This window comes from Catharus ustulatus, chromosome 1 (genome assembly GCF_009819885.2).
Source record: "Catharus ustulatus isolate bCatUst1 chromosome 1, bCatUst1.pri.v2, whole genome shotgun sequence".
Classification (NCBI taxonomy): domain Eukaryota; kingdom Metazoa; phylum Chordata; class Aves; order Passeriformes; family Turdidae; genus Catharus; species Catharus ustulatus.
This window is the reverse complement of record NC_046221.1, coordinates 128,106,322-128,134,041: the sequence shown is the minus strand read 5'-3', so window position 1 is coordinate 128,134,041 and position 27,720 is coordinate 128,106,322. Positions and strand designations below refer to the sequence as shown.

Genomic DNA, 27,720 nt, shown 5'->3' with positions numbered 1-27,720 from the left:
GAGCCACCCATGTAACCCCCTGCTGCCAAAGCTTGGCCATGCAAACCCAATACACTCTGGTAAACCATGGTAATCCTGTACTGTATTTCATCTGACTCCAGCAACAATTTAGACACCTTGCTTATATTTATGAACCTGAATTACAGATGTCTTTCATCCTTATCTCAGTCCTCATATCTCACTGTACAGCCATACTGTACAGTGCCATACAACATGGGTGACTGTGCTGGTGTGAGAGGTACTGTGCACGTAGATGGCGTTGTAGATGGCGTTGTAGATCACCTATTTTTCATATTAGTTACTTGACTTTTGCTGTAGTGAGTTAAGTAATTTACTACATGCTGAGTGTTTGCTTATTATATTTACTGTAACATATTCTATGTATTTCAAGTTGTATAAATCCGATCTTGATTGCAGGGTATGACTTCTGTTCTTGCCCTTGTTGCTAACGCTTCATAGTTAAATGGCAGCAAACCCCCTATGTTTGGCCATTTTTTGATTGAGGAAAATCTTTAGCTTTAGTCTTTGATTCCATATTTAGCTGCCTTATTTTTCTGGTTCGTTTTTTTACTTTTTATTTCAAATTTACGTTAAACTATTTTAAAGTGGGTTGTTAAAGAAGGATTAGCTCAGTGACAGATGTAAATAATACATACTCCCATATAATGTGATTCTGTGATAATGGTAATGTGGTCATTGACTTAGAGACTTGCATGCTTTTTGTAGCAAATTGGATCACCATCGTATTGGAAGTTAGGGAATAGATATGGTTTCCTGAAGAAAGAAGTGTGCAAGATGAAGCAGTTTCTACTTCAGTTTTCTGAGTTTTAAGTCCTTTTATATTGTTTTAATGTGCCTGTTCTGTGTAGTAATTCAAAAGGGATGTTGAGTTGACTGCTGTTTGAGGAAGTGGTTGAAAATTATGGTTGCACATTTTTAATCTGTTTTGTACTTGATTTTTTTCTTCCAAAAATACCTTCCTTCCTTTCCTCAGGAAGATTCTTACTGATTTTACATGAGAGTTGGCAAAGGATAGTCCTCTGTGGGTGATAATATCTGAAAGCATGATGGGATTTGATGTTGTGACCTGGTGTTCACTGCAGCTGCTTGTCCCTTCCTTGCCTTCCCAGGACTTTATCTACAACCTTTTTCTGCTCCAGTCCAAGAGCAGAGGAAACAAACTGTAAGAAACTAAAATATCTAGTCTTCAGGGACTGAGTTTAACACTCAGTTCCTGAAGCAAGAAGGGGAACATTTCTGTAAGCCTTGCAACTCCTTAAATTTTGGGTATTAGTCCCTAAAATTCTATGTCACTTCCTTTGCTTGTAAAATACCTTACCAAAACAATGAAAATAAGAGTTAGTGATTTCTCCCCCACTCATCTTTATGCTTCTGCGAAGTAAAATGCTTTTAAGGCATCACTTCACTCTCTGTCATGTACTAACTGTTAATGAGCTGGTAACTGTGTTCATATATCCATTGAAACTAAGATTCTCTACTGTAAGGCATAGTAAAAAAAAAAAAGAAACCAGGCCATAGGTTTCTGAAGATGCAATCATCAGGGATGAGATCACGGGCTTTGTGAGGAACAGTGTGAAGGAGATGAACTTCAGTGTATGGTTCAACAGCAAAGCTAAGCTGATTAGCAGGAGTTGAAAGGTCTAATTCCTTGCACCCACTCCAGGTCAGGAGTTTGTGGCCCTCCTTGTACAGGCCAGATGCTCCTCTGATTTTTCTTCTTACCTGCCACATGAACTGGTTCAGTGAGATGAACAAAAAGCGTTGGCTTTTTGCTGCAGGGAAGAGAGGACATGGGATTGTCCCTTGCTATGACAACAAGTCATTAGATCAGTTTGGCTGTTGACAAACCACTCCTCATAAGGCAGAAAGCTATGAAATTGTTGGAGGAACAAATGGGAAGAACAAACAGGATGCACCAGCAGTATTACAGAAAAGTATATGTGTTTTAAAACCAGAGAAACCCTGTGCAATTTCACACCTAGTGTTTTAGTTTTTGCTATTTAAATTGTACAAATAAGATAAATTTTGCTAATAAGTCTGTATACCATCTGTTGATTGTTGCTTTAAGTCATATTCTTGCTAAACTGCTACTGTGTGGCCATCTCATTACTAGGTTTTAGAAGACAAAAGTTCTAATTAGGCTGCTCTGGAGGTAATGCAGATCTGTGTCTTTTGTCAAGCCCAAATAAGCTCCCAGATATAACACAGTGAAAAAAATTACATGATGCTTAGAACTTCTTTAGTACTTTTTATAATGTCCACAAATGTATAAATATTAGCTATAAATGTGAGAAATGGCACACCAAAAATATGTTTTACTTTTAGGCAGTTTTGTATGCTTTTGTGTAACTGAGCAAATGAATTAATATCAGGAGAATAGAAGAACAACAGAACATTTAATGGAATTTTAAAGCAAAAACTAAAACCAAACCCTTCTTAGTTAGGAAACTGTTAACTATTAGAGTTCTGGGGCTTGGGACTTTCACAGAAGAATCACATTAACAAGTTTCAAACCAAAATAGGGTTGGTCTGAAAAAAATCCTTGAAATGCTTGCTGCTTGCTTAGACTCTGCCCCCAGTGTGTTGGATTGCTATTCCTGTACCTTTCAATGTTTTCATTAATGATGTGGATGAAATGGTATACTTATTAAATTTGTAGTTTCTATAAAGCTGACTTAGTGAAAACTTGTAAACATTTTGGAATTAGAATTAAAATTTGATGTGATCTTGAAAAAAATAAATTATTGTCTTTTTTTCTGTTTTGTTGGGGGTTTTTTAAATAAGAAAATTCAAGAAAGGCAAGAATAAAGTCTCATTAGCTAAGAAACAGATTCACAAAGAGAGCACAGGCTAGAACCTGCTGGGTAGCAGTTCTGCAGAAAAGGATCTGGGATCATTAATGTAATACTGTTGTGAAAAATGGACACTGATCAGAAGGTATAAGCAGAACTCTTGGTTATATAAAATACAAGGTATGCCAAGTAACTTTTCTCGCTCAGCAGTGGCTGACCCTCATCAGTTCCATTTGTCAAGTCCTTCACAAGTATGTAGTATGTACCACCACGACATACTGTGTGGTGACTCTACTGCATATGTGCATTTTCACTTTCTGTATAGATGAAGTCCAGCCTTCTGTTCTGGCTGTTCAGATCATTAGTTTCTCTATCTGTTGATTGTGCATGCAACTTGTTTTTCTAATACTGCTTTTTCTATTTTCCCATGTTGAACAAGTGTATTTGATTTGAAAACTCATTGTCCATGCTTTTTGCCTTTTGTGGTGTTTTATCTACTTTATCTGTCTTTATTTATTCAATTACTGTGACATAGTCTGAAAATAATTTCACCTGAGCATTTAGTTCATATTTTATGCCACAAGATCTAAGGCTATAAAATGATTCCAGAAAAATACAGAAAGTAATAATAATCAGAAAAAGTGTTAACTAATTCTTTATATTGCATGGTGCTTTTAGCATGATACGAGTGTATTCACAATTTTAAAAAGTATTCTGCGCCTGTAAATGTAATAATATTTGTAGTGGGTTTGCGTGGCCAGGTTTTGGTAACGGGGACTACAGGGGTGGCTTTTGTGAGAAGTTGCCAGAAGTTTCACTTGTGTCCTATGGAGCCAGTGCCAGCTGGCTCTGAAATGAATCTGCTACCAGCCAAGGCTGAGCCCTCAGTGTTGTTGGTAGTGTCTGTGGGATAACAGATTTAAGAAGCAGGAAAAGTCGCACCACAGAAAGTGCAGCAGGAGAGGAGAGGAGTGAGAATATGTGAGCGAAACAGCTCTGTGGACACCAAGTTCAGTGCAGAAGGAGGGCAGGAGGTGCTCCAGGCACCAGAGCAGAGACTCTTCTGCTGCCCATGGTGAAAGCTGTGCCCCTGCAGGCCATGAAGGTCCATAGTGGAGCAGAGATCCACCCACAGCCCATGGGGGAGACCCCAGGGTCTGTGGCCCCATAGGGAGAGAGAGGAGTTCGTGCTGGAGCAGATTTACTGGCATGACTTGTGACCCTTTGGGAGGCCCCTGCTGGAGCATTCTGTTCCTGAAGGATGCCACTCTGTGGAAGGGATCCACACTGGAATAGTTCACAAAGAACTGCAGCTTGTGAAGGACTCATATTGAAGAAATTTGTGGAGGGACCCCAGCTGGAGCAGAGGAAGAATATGAGGAGTCTTCCCTGTAGTAGGATGGAGTGGCAGAGACAACATGTGATGAACTGGCTGTAACCCCCATTTGCCATCCCTCTGGATCATGGAGAATTCAGGAGTAAATTTAAGCCTGAGAAGAAGGAATGGGTGGGAGGAAGGTGTTCTTAAGATTTAGTTTTTATTTCTTGTTTTTCTACTCTGATTTGATTGACAGTAAATTCATTTAATCTCCCCAAGCTGAGTTTGTTCTGCATGTGACAGTAACTGGTGAGTGATCTTTTCATGCACTTGTCTAGACCACAAGTCTTTCATTATATTTTCTTTCCCCTGTGCAGCTGAGGTGGTGAGCCATAGAGCAGCTTTTGTGGTCACCTGGTATACAGACATAGTCAACTCACAACGTTGTGTTTCCTGATATATTAAAAAAATGAATGGACTATTTTACAGCAATATTTTCACTTTAAAATGTGAGGAGTTTAGTTTTGTTGTTTTTGTGTGAGTTTGTTTTGTTGGTCATTTTTAGTCTGTCAGGGAAATTCTCGGCTTGTACATAATTTGATAAGAAGGTCAATACCAGCTGTTTAATGAAACCTGTGTAGCTACCTATGTACTAAGTGCTCAAAAGGGAAAGTGAAGTAAAATGCGATTCTAGTATATTTGCATCCCTCTATGTGTTTGCTGTTGCATTTCTATTGCATCTGTGTGGGTGAGATTACATGGAGAAACCATTGCAGCATCTCATAAGACACCGTAAGCTGCAGTGTAGCCTTACAAAAATGGCAGGACTGTGACTTTGCAGACTTTGATTGGATAGATGTGTGTGATTAAAACATTAGGAAATACTGTTTCTGTGGTGTCTTGATGTGGCAGCTGAGTAAAGGCACAAAGCTGGGAGGCACAGCTGTGCAGTCCAGTTTTCTCTGAGAGGTACAAGTGTCCATAACCACTGCTGAACTTCTGTCTGTCTCTCTGGAGACACTTAGGTGTAAGAATTTCCTAGATGTGAGTCGGGTAGCCATTTGAAATGGGGTGTGGGGACTTCTCTAATTGTAATCTTAGTATTCTAAGTGAACCATCCCTTTTGTATATGTCAGATTTTCCAAAAATATCTGCATAGAAGATATCTGCAAAAAATATTTTGATTATATAAATGCATTTCATCTCTGACCAGCTTAGTGAAATCTCTTTCCCCCAAGTCCTACATTTTATGTAGCAGTGTATTTTACTTTGTTTGTGCTTGTGGCTGAAAGGCCCCAAAATGTTTTTGCTTCACTGTTTATAAAATAGTACAAAACTGGTGAAAAGGTGGTACATAGAGTTTTTGTCACCTTTTGTCATGACATCAAAGATTGGCTACCTGGTAGTGTGAAAATAATGTGCCATCACTGTATCAACTGTATTCTTTCTATTCTCTCTCTACTAGTGGATTTTTAGAATTGATTACAAATTTAGTATCTCCATATCTCATCTGCTTAAGAGTTAGTCCCCATGATTATATTACTGCCTGGGCATCTTTGCTTATAGAGATTAATTTACAAAATAGTTAGTTTCTTGTAGGAGTCCTGCAGCTTTAGATACATTTTTAAAAAAGCACCCAATACCCAATATGTTATGATAAATTCTGATTTCAGAATTGAATTTTCAATGTACTTTTAGTGTCTTTTTCTCCCCCAAACCTTGTCTTGTTCATTTTTGCAGTTCCTTGATACTATTCTTAAACTGATTGTTCTTGTTTTATCCTTAATAATAGGAAAGGATCCATCCCACAATTTCTCTGCTTAGAACATCAGTATCAGAGCATAATATTTTATTTGGTTATTAGTAAGTTCTGCTTTCATGAAGAATAAGCTTTTAAAATACTGGAAGCTGAAGTGGTAATTCACAACTGGCAGGGCTCAAGACCAGGTGTTCAGTAGTATTTCATGCAGTATTTCACCATATGAGTGATGCTTTACTTGTACTCATGTTTGTAGGCTAGAATTCTGTAAATACTGTGAGTTTGGATGGTATTTCATGTTACGTTGGTTTCATTTTAAATACATTTAAAACATATGGCCTGATTCTGCCACCATTGACTTTAATGTTTACAATTAAGAAACTTTTCAATTAATTCCTGTTTATACTAATGTATTTAAAATCAGATGCAGAAGTATTGTATACCAAAGATTTCTACAGTTCTACACCTTCTCAGTCTTTAAGTTAGGCTTTTCTAACAATACTGCTGTATGGAATGGCATTTGCTGTGAAGTGATAGTAGGATTTGTACAGTATGAATTTAGTACATTTTTGAACACATGAGGTATTTGAACATATAGCAAACTGCTTATGTATATTTTAAATCTGTCACTATTAGTATTTTACCAAAGATACTTACGAGAAGTGCGGGTGATTGCATCTCAGTTTTTAGTTTTTTTTACTTTTGCCTTTCCAGAGATTTGAATCAGTTATCTGTATTTCCTCAGTAATAAAAATGGCATTCCAGTCTGAACCTCTTCTCCAAAGCACAGAGTCACAGTAATAGGATTTATTATTTTCATTATACTAGTGCAACTGTATTAAAGTTCTTGTACTCCAAGGTATAATGAGTGATTTGGGGTCTTAATCAAATAATACTGTCCCTCTGAGTAAATATACTTGGATATTTTTAATGGATTGGTGGGGGGAGAGGACAAAAATACTGATGGTAATCAAAATTTTTTTATATAGGTTATTCATTTCAATAAGCCCTTCATTAGAAAGTTTTTTTCAAGTGTTGAATAGGTTTGTTTCGTTGGGGTGCTTTTTGGGGTTTTTTTTTAGATTTTTCTTTTTTTTTTTTTTTTTTTTTTTTCTAGGGAGAAAGAATTACCCCAGCAGAAGGAGCTAAGAGCTTAGTGGTAAGGGATGCTGCCTGTGATGGATGGGAGCTGGGCCCCTGCTCTACCTTAGCCAGTGCAGCCAGAGGTGCTGCTGGGAGAAGTCCCAGTTGCTCGCACAGGTTTTGTCTCTCTATCCACTCTGTACAGATCAGCTCACATGTATGAACCTTGAATAATACAGTCTGTGTGCATGCTGCTGACTAAAATATATCATCCTGCTCCTATGGGACAGGATGCCTGTGGGACAGGAGAAGCCCAAACCTTTTTCCCAGAAGACTGACAATGACTGGTTTCTCTCTTAATTGAGTGGATTACCTAGGATGCCTGCAGGCCCCTAAACTGTTCCTGTGTGGTTTTTGCAGTAGCAGGAGTTTTCAACCAGTAGCCCAAATTTTGCCAAGGAGCATACTCTCAGTGAGTAGTGTGGAGTTCTGCCCTCACCCTGGTTTGTTTATGCATGTAGACCTAGCCTGAAAACAGGTATTAGCAATAAAGAAACAAATTTGGGCACATGAAAAGAGGTAATTAATGTGTGGCATATTCCAGGTAAACGTTTTAGCCACTGGGTTAAAGGCTAGTTTAGGAAATCCTGGTACCTCTGCCGCTAATATATGCAAGGATTTAAGTACTCCACCTGCTGACTGAATAAGCAGTGATTTTTTTTTAAGAACTTGCATATTTGATTTTTTTTTGCTTGTTTGTTTGTACTTTCTTCTCTTTTTGTTTCTTTTTTTTTCCCTCTCTTTTCTAGTTTGGTAACAGGCCAAAAAAATAGGGATTTTTCTCTTGTGGCCTAATTTGATACTTTAGGTGCACTTTACTGGAAAAACAATGGCAAAGTTTGCAAGTTTGCTATGGCAGTTGGTTGCAAAGTCATCTTCTTTTGAAGATACTGGCAAGTGCTTATCTCAGCTGCAGAGTAATTGTGTAGAATTTAATTCTAGGACAGTAATTCTTCCTGCTATATTTCAGGCAGGGCGACCCCACCATTGAAAAACAGAACCTGGAGCCAGGGTGTGCAGGTGATGTTCTTTGGCTCTGAGCTCTGCTTCTCTGTGCATCCATTTGGAAGTAATGTTTGTAGAGGCATGACTTTTGTCGACAGTTTTGTGACCCAGATCCAGGAGCAAAACAGGAGTGTTACTAATACCACTGTAATCTTTGGACATTCAAAATGCAAAATGCCCTGCTGATAATAATGTATTTGTTGCAGTGACAGGCAATGGCACAAGTTAAAATGCAGACTACAGCAAACCTGTCTGGACCCACCATGGCCCCTGTGGTGCTACCCCTGCCAGTTACAACTACAAATACACTGAGTCTGCCATCCTCAATGAATGGATCCATTTCAGAATCAGCTGCCAGCTGTAGCAGTCCTACTGCCAGCCTTGTGGATCCTGCGTCTTTGAACAACTCACCAGGTAAGCTGGTCCAGATATATTTTCTTTGGTGTTCAAAGTAATCTTTTTGATGACTTGTTAATTGAAAAAGATAATAATTAGGTCTTAAAGAGGATTAAAATAAGGGAGAAACCCCATAGAGAAAAATGTTTTGGCTAAATGAACTCTTTACTATGTTTTGTTTCGTTATTGACCTCAGATTTGGAGTGAAGTTTTGATCAATGATTTAAAAGCTCGGGAAAGAACATGTCTATTTTGTCAAATTCTCAGTGTATCTTTTATAGAGAAGTTTTAGTGGGGCAGGAAGGTCTCCAAGTTTATTTCTCTTCCCAGAACAGAATGTCTTCTGACTGCTTGGCAGTATTTGATGTTTCCTTTGTGGCCTAATAAACACTGTAGTTCCTATGCTGAACTGAGTATAAAATGCAGAAGTGTTGTCCTAACAATTTAAGCAAGAAATGATAATGTGTGTGTTAGGGATAAATACAAATAAATTGCAAAAAAACCCACAAAAAGTGTAACAGTCTAAAAAAATCAGAACTAAATCCTAAAAGGGGGAGGTGTTCTATGGGAGTGTTCTGAGAGTGACTTCAGTATTGTGAGGAAAGTAAAACACTGGGAAGAAGCTGGCAGAAACCACTGGGTTTCATCCACTGTGTTTGTCTCATAACTCTTGTGCTACCCACTTCTGCTTCAAAGTGTGGAAAAACCATTCTGAAACAGTAGTCAATTCCAGGAACCAGTATACTCCTGACAGTAGACTTTGGTGGCACAGAAAATACAGAATATGCGTATGCTCTCCTGCACTGTCATCTTTCATAAAGACATTTTGGAAAGAAATAGTTTTGGGGGCATTTTAATTGCATGTAATCAAAATTGTTATTGTGAACTACATATTCTCATGTGATTAATACATAAATGGTATTTAAACTTTGTATTTAGCATATATGCAAAAGTTGTGTTTTAGCCAAAGTATTTTCTAAGCATGCTGCTTTTGCAAAGCTTTGTGAAGTTGTGAAGAGTACATTTCTCCACAAAAACTTTACAGACTCTTTATTTACAGCTCCTCTCCAAGATAACATGGCAAACCCCAAAGAGAAAACTCCAATGTGTCTGGTAAATGAGTTAGCCCGTTTCAATAGAATTCAACCCCAGTATAAGCTTCTGAATGAAAGAGGGCCTGCTCATGCCAAGGTAAGGTCACAGTTCCAGGTGATGAGCCATACCTTACATGCTGAACAGATAATACCATGGTTTGGACAAATGTGCTTGTCAAACCCAGCAACATTTCTAGTGTAAGGGCTTTCTTCCTGTTCTTTATTTTGCTGCTTTTTTTACCACACTTTCAGAAAGTATGCCTGTATTTATGTTACAGAAGCCCTGTAGATCACTTTGAACTTTACTTTGTCTCTAATCTTTGAATTTATATTTGCTGGTCTTTATATAGACCTCATGAAGGTCTTTTTAGGGTATTGCCACCCTTCCTTCTTAATCTTTCTGGAGCACTTGCTTTTTAGACTGCGTGAATCTTTCTTGCAGTCAGCATGCTTCTGATAACTACCTCTGCATTTGTTTCATGGTAATGCAGGTGATGACAAATTTGTGGCATTTTTTAAAGTGCGTATTGATGCAATTCTTTGTCCATGAAGTTGATAGTCTATCTTTGAATCTTGCATTCTAGGGCACAAACTTTATTACTGTGCAATTTTACAATGTAGGGTTATACTAAAACTCCTAATGTGATTATAGCATAGAAATTTCTAGTGAATTGATAGTTAATTCTGGCCAGTTCATGTATCAATTTGGATGTCCAACTTAATAAGTAAAAATTAGGATGCTTTCAGGTGGGGAATACAGAGGAATATCCTCATGGTAATTTTTGGGTATAATTTTGAATTTCCTCCCTAGTTAGGAGCAAACTGGAGGAGGAGAAAATCCTGGAAAACCTGAGTGAGACACTGGCATAATTAGTTGCTTCTTTGTACTTACTATTTCTGAAGTGGCCAAATCACATGAGGCAGTGGGGCCAAGGTGTGGGTTAGTAACAGTTTCAGCTCCTCATGGGCTGTCTGTGCCCTTGCCCCTTGTTTCTGTGGTGCACACTGTGTTACCAGGTAGTGCAGAACTGGCAAATCACCGACCTTCAGCTCTAGCTGGCGTTGCTGAACGTGTTACAGTGGTGGAAATGATGTCACAGGTGCAGGGCTGCTTTTAGCATTCCTCATAGCAAATGGAAATTGAAGTGCTCTTCCTGGAGACCTTTGGCATCGCAGGTTACACTGGCTGCTTGGTTTTAGGTTTAGCATATTGAATTTGTTGGACTTTCTGTAACTTTTTGCTGTTGTGTTGATTTTGTTACCTTTTTTCCATTTCTGTGAAAAAATAATTGGTTGCAGTGTGGTTTTGGTAGTTCTCCTCAGCAGTGAGGAGATTTGAGTATTATACTTAAAATTTTAGTAGGATAAGAAGTTGTTCACATATGGAAGGGGGAGCCCTTCTCCCAAGCAATTGGCAACAGGGTAGGAGGACATAACCTCAAACTGTGCTGTGGATGCTCTGTTTGGACATAATGAATTTTTTTTTTGTCTGAAGGGGTGGTTAAGCATTGGAATGGACTGCCCAGGGAGGTGATGGAATAGCCATCCCTGGAAGTTTTCAAGAAATGACTGGACATGGCACTTAGTGCTATGGTTTGTGTGGTGTAGTGGTGTTCGGTCAAAGTTTGGACTCGATAATCTTAGAGGTCTTTTCCAACTTTATTGATTCTGTGATATATTTGTTATTACTTTTAAAGGAACTGATGTCAGTGAAATTACTTAAATCTGCATTACCTGCACTTCTGAAAGCCAAACTTCCAGTGAATTTCTTAATTTTCCAGTTTTTCAGTTTACCTCATTATTTTAGTTGTGCTCATAGTGGTAAAAAAATATGGTTATGTGCTCTATGGACTTAGAAGGATATTAAGTCTAATTTTGATCTGTGTAGTGAGATTAAAAAATAGATAAATGGATGAAGAACAATGGTGATATTAATAAGATTATGCAGGTTTTGAACAATGAAAAGTAAAGAAAGAAATAGAATTTATTATGACTCTCTTAGCTGTTTAGTATCATGTCTTGCTAGTAATATGATGATACACTTGACAGAATATGTGAAACAGACCTGAATCTGTCCTGGGAAGCATGACCTGAAGGATGTAATGCTGCTGTTACTCTTTGCCATTCAAGGAGTTTCTCACATTGCTTTGCTCCTACACATACTGTGTTCCCGACCACTGGTGGTTTTCACAGTTTTCAGAGGTGCTCTACAAGATAGGTGTTTGTGTTGTGTCCACAAATGCTAGTAAATTTTCATACCCTTTTGTTTAGTTGTCTCTGGAAAATAAGTTTAGACAATTGAGGTGAAATGGAAAAAATAGCAACAGTGCAATTGGGAGAGAAGGGGCTCTTCCTAAGAGTGCAGTTAGGGTTTCTAGGAGTCTGCCCTCCAGGTGGATTCTTCATTATAAGAAAAATCAGGAAGTCTTTGTTAGCATAAATGATGTTTTGGAGTATGGGAGTCAGATCGATCATGTCCTTCCATGTCAGTGTCATTTCAAGACACAAATTTAAAAGGAGCAGTGGCAAAAGAAAGCGGATGGTGGTACAGAAAAGAGGGAAAGGGGTAAGGGATGTAGCACTTCACAAGCTGGGAAGAGGAAGAGAAGGTTTTACACAGAAGAAGTGAGGAGTAAAGAGTTGTCAGAACTTAGAGAGGCTGACCTTGCAAGCACAGCAGAGCGAAAGCAAGAACAAGCATGGTGGTCTTTTCATTCCTGCTTTCTGGACATCAGGTAAATTATGTTGGGTGTAAGGAACAGAAATTACCTCAGGTGAGAAATGTCTCTTAGTCAGTAGCAGAACTGTTAGCTCTGGTATTCCAGAACTTGAATGTTCCATTGTCTGTTACAGAGTTTGGATTTAAGCAGGTTTATTCCTTTAGTAAAGGAGTAAACCTGCTTCTCTGTGTGGGTTTTTGCAGGAGTTTTTTTGGCAGATGTGTTAAGTGAGAAGGTGCTCTGACTGGCAGAAGTTCACTGAGCAAACCGTTTATCATCCTGAGTTCCTGTTTATTGCTCGAAGCACTAAGAGTTATACGTAGATAAGTAGCTATTATTAATCATATTTTCATTTAAATTCAGGATTTTCCTCCTCCTGTAAAAATAATACACTGATAGTTTCTTGTAAAATATAAAATACATTAACTCCAAACCCAGAAATCAAATTTCAACTTTTTTAATAATAAGGATGTATGTTTGTAGGTAATTTATGTAATTATGGGTATTTAGCTCTAATACCCATCTTAGGTGGGGGTAGCATTTGACAGAGTGTAAAATTAAGAGACTATTTCTCTCTTTATTCCATACGGAAATTGTTGTGACTGCTGTGGCAAAAACAACAGGGCAATAGGAGCTGTGATACAGCTTTGCATTGTGCTTCTGAAAATTACAGTAGGCCAAACCTCAAGGCTGTAATTAAGACACGAGTATGTATTTATAGCATTCAGTTTAAATGCAGTGTGTGCGTGTGCAGAGGGCTGAGTTGGGAGACACATACATACTTGTGTTTAAATGCTTCTTTGCAAGTACATGCTAAAAAATGTGTATGTAAAGGCAGATTTAAAGACTGCCCAGTGTATTCATCTCTAAAATCCTGGTCTGGGATCTAGCAAGTTTAAAAAAGTTAAAAATTTTGAGAGCTGTTAAAATTAAAATTTTACTTTATATACTTCTCATACTAATATGTAGATTTTTTTTCCTGTTGACTCAAGTAAGTTAGTTCATTTTCTGAGGTAGGTGTATCTTAGTTTTCTGTATGTATCTGACTATTAAGTCCTGCCTTTTATCTGGGGATTATATGGCAAATATATTGAGTTCCTAGCCTTCCTCCCCTTGTTCTCAGATGTTCAAATTTAAACAGAACATTTATGTATCATACAGAAGATAGACTCTATCTAATATCTTAAACATGGATTGAGTGTTATCTGCACAATTTGCACGGCATGGATACTTAAAATAGCTGTCTATCACAGAATTTGAAATATGTAGTTTTTATCAGTTAGTCCATTTCAGAACTCTGGAGGTTTATGGTTTCTGTCCTCACTATAGATTTTACAGTAAGAACTGCAGTTTCGTTTAAAAAGATAATATTTCTTTTGTTTCTTACTTTATCTTTTTGAACATATTTGAGTTGTGACTCTGTCCTAGCAAAAGACATTATTTTTAGAAATCTGGGTATGTGAGAAGTTAATTCACTCTGTAAAACTATCAGAGCCAAATTCTCTGCTGCCTTGAGAAATTTGTAATCATTTATATTAATTCGTAATTATTACAAAATTTTTTTTTTCTCAGTAGCATGTTTAGCATTTGTTTTCTACAAGTAAAATGACTACACATATTCAAATATATGAAGAAATGCATTCTTAGCTGTACATAGTCTTCTAAGAGCAGAGGATCAGTTTGAAATTATTCTTACTTGGTTTAAGTATTATTCTGTTCTTTGATAATTGACATTACTATTACACTGTTTTACTTTGTGATTTGAAAGGCCAAATGTTCCTCACTGATAAGGTCTCACTGATCTCTGGAAGAATCAGATGCGTTGTCTGGGAGTTGAATACAATGAAAAGAGAGCATGGTTTCTCTTCAGCCCTGGAAGCTTTTATACAGATTGTTCTAATCCACAGTGATAATCTTGCCAGTGTTTACCTGTTCTTTGTCTTTGAAGATGTTCACAGTGCAGCTGACTCTTGGAGAACAGACATGGGAAGCTGAAGGAAGCAGTATTAAAAAGGCCCAACATGCTGCTGCTAGCAAAGCGTTGAATGAAACTACCCTTCCCAAACCAACGCCTAGACCACCCAAAAACAATGTAAACAATAATCCAGGTACGACACTTTCCTCTGAGTGTTAGATCTTGTTGAAGTGTTGGCATATTATAGCACTAAATAAGTAATTTTAACAAGATACTTAAATTTGTAGGATGAAAATCAACATAACTATAGTATGATTGGATAACGCAGGACCTCTACTGAGCTTTCATAGAAGAATTTTTAATGCACATGCCTAAAATGGTTGAACTGTAAGGGAATGTATGATTTAGGTACAGTAAATTCACGAATACAAGCCGCACAGAATATAAGCTGCACTGCTGGTGTGTTGGCAACATTGTTGCCTTTGTTAATAGATAAGCCGCACCCGGAATATTAGCCGCACTTTAGTTCGCAGCGAACTTTCACAAAATCGTCATTTAGTAACACAATCGCGGGATCGCTGGGGCTTACTGGCTTACTGCCGACCTCGGAAACATTGTTTCCAAGTGAAAAAAGACACACCCTTTATTTACAAGCCGAAAAAGACAGGAACAATAGTGTGGTCATTTTGCGAGCATTCCCAATGGATCCGCGTTACCTTTAAACAACCGCTCAGCCGCGCGGGCAGGCATCTGAGCTCCAAGCGGAGCCACATCTCCGTGCTCCGTGCTGGCACAGGAGCGGCCGTTGTAGCCCTTGCGGCCCGCGGGGGGAGCGCCGCTCTGGCCCTCGCAGTCCGCGGGGGAAGCGGCCCCGTTTTAGCCCCCGCGGCCCGCGGGGGGAGCGCCGCTCTGGCCCTCGCAGCCCGCGGGGGAAGCGGCCCCGTTTTAGCCCCCGTGGCCCGCGGGGGGAGCACCGCTCTGGCCCTCGCAGCCCGCGGGGGAAGCGGCCCCGTTTTAGCCCCCGCGGCCCGCGGGGGGAGCGCCGCTCTGGCCCTCGCAGCCCGCGGGGGGAGCGGCCCTGTTTTAGCCCCCGCGGCCCGCGGGGGGAGCGCCGCTCTGGCCCTCGCAGCCCCGCAGGGGCAGCGGCCCCGTTGTAGCCGTTGCGACTGCGGGGAGAGCGGCCGTTGTAGCCCTCTCCCTGCGGGCTGAGCAGCTCCCCCAGCCCTCTCCCTGCGAGCTGATTGCCCGCTTCATCCCTCTCCCTGCGGGGAGAGAGGCTCCCCCAGCCCTCTCCCTGCGAGCCCAGCCAGCCCCGTAGCCGCACAAGACTGAAAACACTTTAAAAAGTACAGAGAAATATCACACACTTTTATCGAACTGCCGAGGTAACTCACCCCGATAACAACCCCCGCCCCTCAGTAACGCCGCCATCCACAGGCAGGCAATAAGCTGTTCTCTGATTGGTTCATTGTCGGAACAACGGGAAACCATGGATTTCAGACTGTTTTGGCTCGGGACTGGACCAGCATGATACTAGGTAAGGGCAGACATCACATTTTTGTTAATAGATTAGCCGCACCGGAATATTGGCCGCATTTTCGGGTTTCCACCAAAATTTTAGTCTTCTTGCTGCGGCTTGTATTCGTGAAATTACTGTAATTCTTAGATGTGTACAAAGTGATGGTATGTGATCAACCGTAAGCAAAAAGAGAAAACAGGACTGAATTAACTAAAACACATTTTCCAAAGAGTTATTTTAGCTAACTTTTCAAGGAAATTGGACATATTATTCAGTCCAATTCTGTGAAATTGCATCTCTGGCATAAACAAAAGGCATGAGAAATTTGGCAGGTAATTTCCTGCATGCTGAGTTTTCTCAATAATAGAAAGAATGTATACTGGTGTCTTGCATCCTTCATTTTGAGCTGTTACCTGCAAGTTGCCTTCAGTGCATGCAAAACCTTCTGAGGTACACATCTCATGCACATGCTTAGTGATCTGCCTTAATCAATAAAGAATAAAATCCTAACTTCATTTCAGACTAATGTGAAGGAAAAGAAGTGGTGAGAATATTTTCTCGTTTTTATTTTTAAACAATCCTTTACCTCCTACCTCTTTTCTGTTTTCCCTTTCTTCCCTTTAATTTCCGGCTACCCCTCTCTCTCTTTTAAAAATATATTCTTCAGCCACTTTCTTAAAATGAAATAATTTTGCAGTTAATCATCTCTGTGTTGGAAAGAGAAAAGCGGGAATAAATTTCCTTTAGAACTTGTGAGTATTATCCTGAGCATTAGCCATGAAGGATTGTTTGAGAGTGGTGTGGTAGTGTTCTCTTGCTCCTTTGGAGATCAACACGTTACCTCTCCAGACCCAGGACACTGTTTTTGCCCTGTTTGCTTCACAGTCATTGTGACTTTAGCTGCTTAGAAAGAAGGAGACTCAAACCTCTATTAAAAGTGATTCTGAGCTTGGCTCTTGACATTGCAGAGTATTACTGAGTTTCTAGAGTTTTTTGACTTTGAGTGTATTCTTAGAGGGAAAATCTGATAACAAGAGGAATAGACTTTAAGAGAATTAATTAGAAATTTTGTAACCTAACACTGTAATTTTGCTCCAAGAAAGGTGCATTGTATATGCACAGGTATCTTCTCATCAAAATTACATTTTGTATTTTTATAGTGGTATCTTGCCCTGGAAATTATAAGAATTGTTGTTGGTATAAGTTTCTGAGTAAGTGTTGCATAAACATTTTCATCATTTGGCATGTAAAGCTTCAATGTCAGACTGGAAAATGAATCATAGCTTTTAAAGGGTAGATTTATTTGAAACTCCCATGAAAATATTTTCAGAATATATTAAGTCTGTTTTTTGGAATGCACATTTAGCTCATTTAGGATTCTTTTACAACAGTGTAAATGGGGATTACTGTAGCTGAATGTTTCATCTAAGACAGGAAAAAAAAGCCAGAAATAAAGAAGCTGGATGTAGCTTATTTGGCATTTTTTAAACTGTGCGAGTGGGCAAGTAGTGGCTGCCTTCTGTTTTTGTATTCTATCACCAGTAGATGGCTGTAGTTGCACTGATTTCCAGAAGCTGTATGTTCAGTCTTAGATCACTGCTATGAGACCATTAGTTCTTAGGTTTTCAAGTCTTGCAAATAAAACCTTTTTTCTAACTTGTTGTAAGGCTTCTGAATGGCTACAGTAATGCCTGTTACTTCATGCTTCTTTCAATGACTCTTTGCTCTATTTGTGGTTTTATTTAATGGTATTCAGCAGAAAGACACATTATTCTCTTATCTTTATAGTTCGTTCAGAAAGTATCAAAATGTATGTATTATAAGTACTTTGGAAAGATTAATAACCAGCTTGATTATTGATTATTACACTGACTTTCTCATTCATATGTGAAGATTAATCCACTATGATTCTATGAATCTCTATGAATTCTGTAATCTCCATAATCCCTATATGATTCTATAATCTCTATAAAACTATATAGAGAATGCACTGAGAGAGTTTAAATGTTCTTTTCCATTGCTGGTGATTAAGTTGGCACCTATATTCCCATCTTTTAAAGAAACTGAAATTTCTTTTTAGTTGCATATTTTTAATTTAAGAGTTAAAAAATATCGTGTAGCTCTGTCTGTGCAACTCAGTCCTGCTTGTGGGTTTTTCAGTATTTAAATCACCTTACTTACATTGGTTTTTTTTTGCAGGCAGTATAACACCAACTGTGGAGCTGAATGGTTTGGCGATGAAAAGAGGAGAGCCTGCCATCTACAGGCCATTAGATCCAAAGCCAATTCCCAATTACAGAGCAAATTATAATTTCCGGGGCATGTACAATCAGAGGTTTGTACTCTTTCTGTTATTTTATTTTTTTTTATCCTTATGTTACAAATTCATTAAGTTCCTAAGTTATTTCAGAGTAAAAGAAAACTAAAAATTTTGTTAAAGAGAGTCTGCAGTCTTATTTAGAAACATGCCTAATTACCTCCTAAAAGAGACAAATGCCCTAAGCACATCACGAGAAATAAAGATGTGTAGAACTGCTTTTATTTTTTGATGTGCATTAAAAAGCACATTACATAGCCTTGGTAGTGAGGAGGCAGAGCATTAACTTCAAAGAGAGGTTTTGCTTTTCTTTGCTGTCGTATCATGTGATTAGAATCTACGGCATCAAAAATGAAGCACTCTTTTCTTAGAAATTGAGTATAAAATTGGAAGGATGGCATTTTGAAAACTGGCTTGAAGCCATTCTCAGGTTTCTGGCTTTTTAACTGTTCTTTTTGGTCAGCTCTCTCAGTTCCTTATCCTCAAAGTTTAGTTAGGAAAAATCGTTTATTTCACAGTTTAGAAACCTATATTTAGTACTATGTCAATTTGTAATCTGGAAAACTTCTTTCTCTGAGATATGTTGTTTTCCCATTTTTACATATTTGTCCCCAGAGGAACTGTATTAGATCAGGCATTTTGAAGCTCCAAAAGTGAGGCCAAATATGATCTGTAATATGAGAAAAGACCAAACAAAAACAGGTCAGAAAATTCTAATCACATGTTTATCAGTGAAAAACGTTACTTTTTCAATACAGCTTTGCTTGATGGATTTAATTTTAATTTTTCTGCATCTCATAATTATCAAATATAGATTGAGGGTATGAACTCTGAAGGAGTGTTTTGGTTCACAATTACTCTTTATTAGAAATTGAATTTATTGCAATGTTGAAAAATTAAGGAGTTTTTTGAAAAAAAGCAGCATTTCAGAATTTTCTGAGGAAAACATTTTGGTTTACTTAATTTTATTTTACTTTTCCCCTTAAATCATGATAACTTGGTAAGTGTAGAGTTTCAGCACTTCATTCTGAGTTAGTTTTTTTGTTGTATCTTTTCATTTGCTTGGCTGGTGGGTTGTGTTGTTTTATAGCAACAATACCGAGAATTATAGAAGACAAAATACCTCCAAAATACTTCCAAAATAATGTGGAAGAAACCCTTTAATCACTTTACAGAACAGTGCCTGATTTTTGTATCACTTGGGTCATATTTCTAGTCACTGCTGACCTCTGCTTACATACATCATGGTTTTAAAAGCTAATTATGGTGCTTGAAATGACTTCATTTAATATTTAGAAATCCTTCATTTATTTGAATTGTTTTTATAGTAAGATTAGCTTGACTAGAAGATATAATACTATACTGGAAAAAATGAAAACTAGTTAAAGGCATAAAATCTAGAATTCTGGAATCTGAACTTATGTAAAGGTATTGGTGGAAATAGAACATCAAAACATTCAGCAGTTACTAACTCTTAATATTTTTTCTTTTATTAGAAAATGATTAGTGTGTCTAGCTCAATCTAAAAGGTTGCTTCTTTGGAAACTTCCATTCATGAGAGCCATTATTTTGGTGTTAGGGTAAAATGATAGATGAAGATTATTTTTCTGGGCACATTAGGTAGCCAAGGCCACTTGATTTTTCTGGTCACAAAACAAACAGGCTGGGTGGGGCAGAAGGCCACAACCTATGTTTGCTTTTTCATTGTGCTTATTTGAGTGCAGTTACCCGTGCAGACTAGCTCATAATACTGTGGGTAGTGAATTGAATAAAAACTAAAACTATGTAGTAAATAACTGGACATACCTGTCTACCTGCATGAACACATACCCACTGTGCACACAGCATGTGTACACAGGAAGGCCAGAGTAAAGGAGAAACAGAAAAATTATCTGTACAGTACTGGTGATGGACTACTGTGTTAGAAATAATTGTTCATTGCCTTGTTTTGCATTGGGAGGTGCTGGCCCTTTATGATGACAGTAGGAAAGGAACTTAGACTTTGTAAGGCATCATTTAAATACTGTCTATTAGACCTGCTGGTTTAAGAAGAGAATATTACAGATAATCTTCCATACCTTCAGTGACCTTGGGCCCTGAGTGATGTGGCATTGAACAGGACTGTACCCCACAGGCACCACACCTTGCAGACCTCAGCCTCAGCAGAGATTAACCCCTCTGGGTCATTCACACTCTTACAGGAATTGCTTACAAGGAGACAACCCTGTCAGGAATAGTCAGGAACGTGGTCATGTGAAAACTTGGTGCTGTGCTGTCAGATAAAGGCAGGGCCGTGCAGTGGTGCCAAGGGGGAGCTGTCCAGGAGCTCATCTATCACCACAACCTGTCCTGTGGCCAAGGGATTTAAGCAGCACAGCCCATCCTGTGATGGGCATGGGCACTGCAGCTCAGCACAGCCCATGCGGATCAGCCGGGCTGCACCATGGGGCACTGGCTGTGATGGGCACTATCCTGCACCTCTTCCAATCAGCTTGGCACCTCCTACTGAGCCTCACCACAGGCAAGCCTGGAGACTGTCTGGATCTGTTACACAATAGCCAGTGAAATTTGAAATACGAAGTATATGATACAGCACTGTATTATGTTCCTGTGGTATAATATGTTACATTTATTTTCTTTTACTGCCACATTTTATTTAGCATTTTTTTGTTGATTTTTGGGAATTGGGTAGTGGAATAGAAGTATTGCTGAAGTACCCAAATAAATGCAGACGATATAGACAGTTTTAAAAAAGATTTGAGAATTAATGTAGATAATATGCTGCATGAAGTATTTTTTCATTTTCATTAGTTTCTTGACTGTATTTTCTCTTATTAAAAGAAGATACAAAATATGTTAAATAAATCGGAAGCTTTGTCTTTTATACTGTGTCTGCATTCCCTTTACTAGTCTCTGTTTAAAGAAATGTGCTTTTCAAACAGGTGAAGATACAGGCTAAGATCAGGAGATTGCATTAGGGAAACTTTGATACTGGCAAGACTAATGCCTTGAGGAAAAAATAGATTATTTAGTTCATTCCAGGGCATATCTCTATACCAGTAAAGTCTAGTGTTTCAAGTGGCACAAAAGATCCTTTTCAGTATCTCATGGAAACATGATCCAAGAGCTGCAATTCGTATGCAAAGTTGATGGCTAGATTCCATGTCAAGCAAAGATGATTTATGTCAAAGTGACAGTGATTCCTCCTCCTTCATTTGTCCCCAGCCTTTGTGTCCCTGAATGTTTCCTGCCTTCAGCACTGGAAACTGAGCTGCTCAAAAATTAATCAATTTTGGCGGGGGAAAGGAAAGGAGAAGTTATTCCTTGGCTTACAACTGTACTTAGACATCTTCTTTTCTAGTTACGCAGGAGCTTGTGCCTTCACCATAGAGGGCCAGGGTGTATTTGGAATGCAAAGGCAACTTAGATTGATTTAAGTGTGTAAAGGACTACTCTCTCAGATGCTATGGAGCGTATTTATTTGGGCAGTATGTTGCACAGAGGATGTTGTGAGGGGCCAACATCCATTTGCAAGGTCTGCAGCTGATGATCTAAGTTTTTAGTGAAGGTGATAGCTACTTTCATGGAGAAAAGGAAAGGAAACAAGTGGGAGGAAAAAAGGAAAAGGGGGAGGTTTTCCTAGCTGTCAGTGTGGAAGGCAAGCAATGAGATGTCCAAACTGAGCATCCTTCCACAGGTGTTCTCTTCAATGCAGCAAATGTTCCCTGTAACACTTCGCATAGTAATTCTAAGGTTTTTATCGGGACATGCTCTAGCTACCTGTTGCTTACAGTGCTGATAGTGGTGCACCAGAGTAGGTGTTGGATACTGGCTGTTGATAGAGCTTTGTGCATGCAAAGCTCATGGCAGAGAGCAAGATACTTAAGGCAGTGTATAACGCTGTGGTAAGGTTTTAGCCTTGTAAATCTCTTCTTCTTCATGCTAAGTTAGGAGGTGCAGGACAAGTCAGCTACCCTCTTAGGGTAGCTAAGTAGATAAAATAATGGAACTTGGAACTGGATGAGGTATGAATGTTTTCATCATGACTCTTCACTGAAGATAGTGAATGCAGTGCTGGCTAGCTTGTTAACAGCATTGGGTCATTGCCGTTATACTACGTTTCATGAGAGGCTGATGAAGTCTGTGTGATGCTGAGCTGAATCAGGTGAAGTTACCAGCTTAGGTCTCTGTTGTTTGGGTATCTGCAGTTAATTTATTTCAGATATGTAGATAAGAACTTGAAGTCCTCTCTGGATTTTCTTTATTGAAATAAAATCCATGAAAGTTTGGTAAAAGCAGGTTTGAAGGCCTCTGCTAAGACAGAGCTTTTTGAAAAAGTTGTCAACCCTGAATCCAGCCACGTTAGGCAACTTATTTAACAAAGGTTTCTGTATTCCTAACAGAGATTATAATATAGGAAAATACTCTTTTGGCACTCAAAATTTACCAGTTATATACAACCAAATTAAATACAGGTGGAATTTCAAGCAATTTTGCAGCAAAGGCATATGAAGACCTTTCAGTTCAAACACTGTCTGTTACAGAAAAGCTACAAATCATGAATATTTCATTTTTTATGGCTTCTTGAATCTGAGAGTTTTCCTGGCTGACTCTGGGGAAGGAGGTGCTGATGCTTTCAGGGCCGGGTTGGTGACTGATGTAGTTTGTATGTTTGTCAGCACAGCGTTTGGCACGAGCCAGGAGAACTGGCACGCTACTCAGCACAGGCCCAGCCTTGAGATGGCAGGTCAGGTTTGAAAACTATTGGCAGAGCTGAGCACAAAACATGTGCATACTCTCATGTCTGTAGCCAGTGCTAGAACCCATACTCCCTGGCATCTCTGGCTTAAATGTAATTGGCTTAAACCATGTAAGAAGAATTAAAAACATGGCTATTTGAATTAGAGCAGTTAAACAATCAAATAAGGTATCAATTCTGACTACAGGGTTGTCCAACTTGCCTTGTTACCATTAAATACTGGTTTGTTTTACTTTTTTCTTCAGTTAGAATTGAAGAGAGTCATTCCTGAAATTTAATTGTCCTGCAGTACTTTCAACTGTAGACTGTCTGTAAGTGACAGAACAAATTATATCTGAGAGACTTACCGAAACTAAGAGCTTTCAGCCAAGAAATAAAACCACTAGAAACTGTACAGCTTTTGATTTTTTTAGTTTGGAAAGCAGTGTTAAAGAAATCATAAAACCCAACCCTTGTGTTTTGGGAGAATTCAGAAGTTGTTTTCTTAATATATAAAATTCCTTAATATGTGTCTCACCACAATCTAGAGAGCTTGAAAAATCTATATAAAAAAAAGAGGTTTCAAAATTAAAAACACTTGTGAAATATAGGAACAAAGGGAATACAAAACAATGACAAGCTAAAGAACGGAAGGAAAGTAATTAAAGCAGTTTCTTGCTTGGTTTTAAGGAATTTGGATGGTGTGATAGCTCTGCAAGCATGTCACGCAAAGCGGTGGTGTCTCTAGGATAAACTACAGCTTCTGTGCACTTGGACAGTTTCTGCTGCACTGAACCTTCATCTTAGTCTTGTGTAGGGTTGCTTCTTCCTACATAAATGTTGTGTACTAAAGACTAAGGAGAAGACTATCCCCTCTCTCCTCAGAGCATGGGAGAGTGCACAAACCATTCCTCCTTTTCCCTTTTTCCATAGCTCCGCTGTTCTGAGCACATTTTTCTTTGATGTTAATTAATGCTTCTTTACAGTGCCATTTGCAAGACCAAACTCAGAAAGATAAAGCAGCAGCATATCCTTGCCTCTTGTGAAACCAGCTATGCTGCCTGGCCACAAAGCACAGGGTATCACCCTACCTGGGCATGTAGTTCCTACCTGCCAGGTAGACTGCTCTCCTGCTGGGTACTCAGTTACTGCATGGAACTGTTTGCTTAGATTTCTCTGCTCCTGCAGTGATGTATATCAGCCCTGTGGACTAGTGCCTAAATACTGAACAAGCGCTTTAAAAATGAGGGATAATAAAAGAAAGCTTGAGAGCTGGTCTTGGGCCAGCTACATCTGCAGCTGCTAGCTTCATGGTGGACTAACATGTTATCCAATCTAATGATCAAAGAGAGAATAGACTGTGTGATTATTGGATAAATTACTAAAATTGTCAAGTCATATTAATAAAAGATTGTATGGTGAAAGAATGGAATAAAATGAAAAGTTTTTTTTCTTTTATGAATGCTGACCTAAGATTTAATATGTGCATCAAAGGGAAAAGATTTGAGGGAAGTGTTACTTGACATGAGTGTTTAGTAATGCAGTCTAAATCCTCACCCAACTTCATTTGTTTCACAAAAGTTACATAGTCCTGTGAGGGGAAAATGAAAATCTAGCCAGAGGAACAGCTGTAGAAGCCAAATTTGAGGTGCGTGGGTTGCAATGCAGGAGACAATGTAAAAATCTATTGATATTACCATCTCTAAAACTACACCTACAGTTATACAACCCAGTTAACTAATTAATAGAAAGAGAATGAAGTCTGAAATTTTAATGACTTTTAGATGTTCTTCTGTGCTGCTTGAGCATCCTGTTTACCTTCTAGCAAAAGACGGCTCTCTGCATGGAGAGCTTCATCTGTTTGAGGTACAAATATTCCAGTGCATAAAATAAAAGGTTGTTGGATCTGAAAGACTTTGATCTCTTATTGATTAGATCAGCCAGCAGCCTGGAAAATGTAAAATTCAGATTACTCCATGGAGTCTTTTTGTTACTCTAGGCACATGATTAGCCTAATATCTGTTGCTGAATTCCCATTATTGAGGCTTTATGTTGGGGCTTGCTGCAACAGAGGAGGATTTTATGCACAGCTGTGCGTAAAGCAGATTTTTTTTCCCAAGCAAATATACTGTGGCAGATGTGGGACACTAAGTTGCCTAAACATAGGTCTCTAGTGCCACTTGAGACAACTTAGGGTGTGTGAGACATCCACATGGGACCAATGGATTTAACAGAAGACCTTTACCAGAGTGGCAGCGGAAGGTCAGGCAAAATACCCTAGGGCATTTCAAATGGCCCTGCGTAGCTAAGTTTAGGCAAGTGAAGGAATCTCTAAAAGTGATGTTCAGTCATCATAGCATTTCATATAATCCACCAGGACTTCAGCTATTTGTGAGAAACTTGTCTGTTTCATGGTTCAGTCTTGTGTCACTTCATGTGCACGTTTTAGGTACATTACTGCATCTCAAATTGTACTGCGTGCTTGTGTTTAGGCAGCTAGGTGCAGTTCTTCATGATGCTAGTGGGATTTGGATCCAAGCTCAGATGCCTTTCAAATAGTCTCTGTCTGTGCATTAGAAACTCAGTCTCCCTTTATAACCAGTGGAAGGATTAGTCAGAACGATTCCTAGTCTAGAATGGTGCTTTTCATGCCTTAAACTAGATTGTTTTGTATGGATCTCTTCAGGGCTTCACTTTTATAGTAACTTTGCTTCTACAAATTAACTAAATACCTAAATTTAGGCATCTGAATCTAGAGCGGAATCCTGCTCTGAGAAATAATCCTAAGAATGTTGATTTACAATAATTTTATGAGTGCTATAGTGGGAGTCATCGACTGTCGAAGTGGAAGGACTGAAAAAAAGACAACAATCTCTCCCCAGGGAAAAGCGAGAGAGAAAAGTATTAAAAGAATAAACTCTTTAGGGTCATATCTGGGTAATAGCAGTTTTAAAGAGAGGCAGGCACGCAAGTACTGAAATGCTTTTGATTGAATAAAGTACTGTTCTGCTCCAAGAAGCTGTTTGGCTGTGGAGACCAGTGCTTGCTCCCCAGTCCTCAGTTCTGGAGCCTGTTGTGTTGTACTGACTACAGCAAACAAATCCCTTGGTTTATGGGGGAGCAGTGTGGGGTGCCAATGGGATTTTTACTTTGCTACAGTTGTCAGCTTCAGACCTCAGTCATAGGGCACAATGTTCTTCCCCTAAAACAGCCAGACTCAGAAGTACTTTGCCTGCATTTCCAGTCAGTGTTGCAAAATTCTGTTCTTAAAATTTGTATTTTAAGGATTGAGAGGTGTGGTGATAAAAATATTTACTGACTGACTTTGCAAAAACTCCTTTCTGCATTCCTCACACTCCTTCCAGTAGTTTGGGAAAAAAAACCTTGGAAACCTACTTGGAAATAAAAATTAGAAGTTTGGTTAAAATAGGTTTTATCTCCTTAAATATGCTATTATTTCATTCTGAACAACAGATATCAATTTCAAAAAATTAAAACTTAGGGAAATAAAGAATAATCCAAAGAATAATGCAAGTGATTGTTCAGATTTAATTGTTCAGCTAGAAATAGCTGATTTAGACCATTAGATGGCAGCATGAATTTGTGCAAGAATTTCTGAGCAAAAACATTCTCAAAAAAGTTGCCTTTTTCTATTCTGAAGCTTTTCATGAGTTTAGACTGTCATAATTCCAGCACAAATCAATTAAAACCAGGTTTTCTGCAAGGCTTTGTCTCATAATTTTCTTCACGTTTTCATCTTCTGTAATAATGGAGGCTCTCATGCAGTAGCTTCAATGGTAATTTTCTTTTTTTATGTAAATCTAGTGTGAGTAAAGGATGCCAGTTTGCCAGCAGTGACAATTAAGTGTTTCGTTTATCTGCACAAAGCATGAATTCTGCATTTAATCATATTAATTCATTCCTCAGGCCTGACCTAAAGACATTTCCTTAAAGACAAGGCTGCAATTGGCCACCAAACCTGCAGTCTGTTTGTGCTAAAGAACTTTTCCGATGATTTGAACATCTATTTTCTTGGAGACTGAGATTGCCAGCTGATACTTAATTCAGTTGTGAACATTACCATTTGAGATAGGATTCAGATCATATCTTAAAGTCTTGTACATCACCCTTTTATTTCCCCGGCTAGTGTAGTGACATTATGGTGTAATAATCCAGTCACAGACTTTCAAATTAATTCTTTGTATTCATCTTCTGCATGCTACATTTTACTTCCCCTGGCCTATTTGTTCCCACTAGTTGCCTGCCTCCCACACAGACATATTGTTACAAGAAAAGTGTTGAGTACAGCTGTGCTAAGATTTTTCTTTGCTAGTATCTGTTTCTAGGAAAGGAAAAGGGAGAAAGTCCATTTCCTGTTGGTTTAAAACAGCAGAAACATCTGTTTGTCTTAAGATAGTTTTCCCAAAAGAACAGTGGCAAGGGAGCTTGCAGGTGATGAGCTTTGCCATTGCCAGTAGCTATCAGTTTAGACAATAGTGATTATATGGTTGGCTTAAAGCAAAATGAAATTCCTTAAATGGCAGAGGATATTTATTCCTGCAGTAAATTTTTTGACAGCTAATATTTAATTTCTACAGTGTTTTAAATCTTAAAAATACATAGAGTAGCTGGGATCAGAAAACCCAGATTCTACTATGGAATCTATAGTTTCCACTAAATTCTGCCCAAGATTGATTTTTCTGCAGTCTCCTCACCCTGTTATCATGAATTTGCACAATGCACACAAAATGGTGTTGGGTGACATGTCCTTCTGGCACAGTGTGCATATAATCCTTCCCACAAATGCATCCTGTCACTACCATCCACTGCATTAATGGCTGCATTTAACCTGTGAGGGATCAATAGCATATATACTCTTAAGTGTATTTACAATATTACACTGACAGCTGTTAAAATAATGTTATGTAGGCTAAAAATCAAGCTGACAGAATAGAGAGCAAGGTTTGAGGTTAGTGTTCCAAG

General features: G+C 38.7%; 1 protein-coding gene across 4 annotated transcripts in view; it reads left to right on the top strand.

The window, feature by feature from the left end:
• STAU2 (staufen double-stranded RNA binding protein 2) overlaps nucleotides 1-27,720 on the top strand; it is a 173,601-nt gene that overhangs the window by 11,411 nt on the left and 134,470 nt on the right. For 2 of the 4 annotated variants that reach the window (XM_033074603.2, XM_033074587.2), the window contains exons 2-5: nucleotides 8,245-8,452; nucleotides 9,495-9,625; nucleotides 14,197-14,356; nucleotides 17,882-18,017. In XM_033074603.2, the coding sequence (XP_032930494.1) occupies nucleotides 8,254-8,452; nucleotides 9,495-9,625; nucleotides 14,197-14,356; nucleotides 17,882-18,017 (626 nt within the window). In that variant the 5' untranslated portion in view covers nucleotides 8,245-8,253. Of the gene's footprint in view, nucleotides 1-7,007; nucleotides 7,050-8,244; nucleotides 8,453-9,494; nucleotides 9,626-14,196; nucleotides 14,357-17,881; nucleotides 18,018-27,720 lie in introns of those variants that run through there. The other 2 variants (XM_033074596.2, XM_033074613.1) reach the window with 2 other exon arrangements.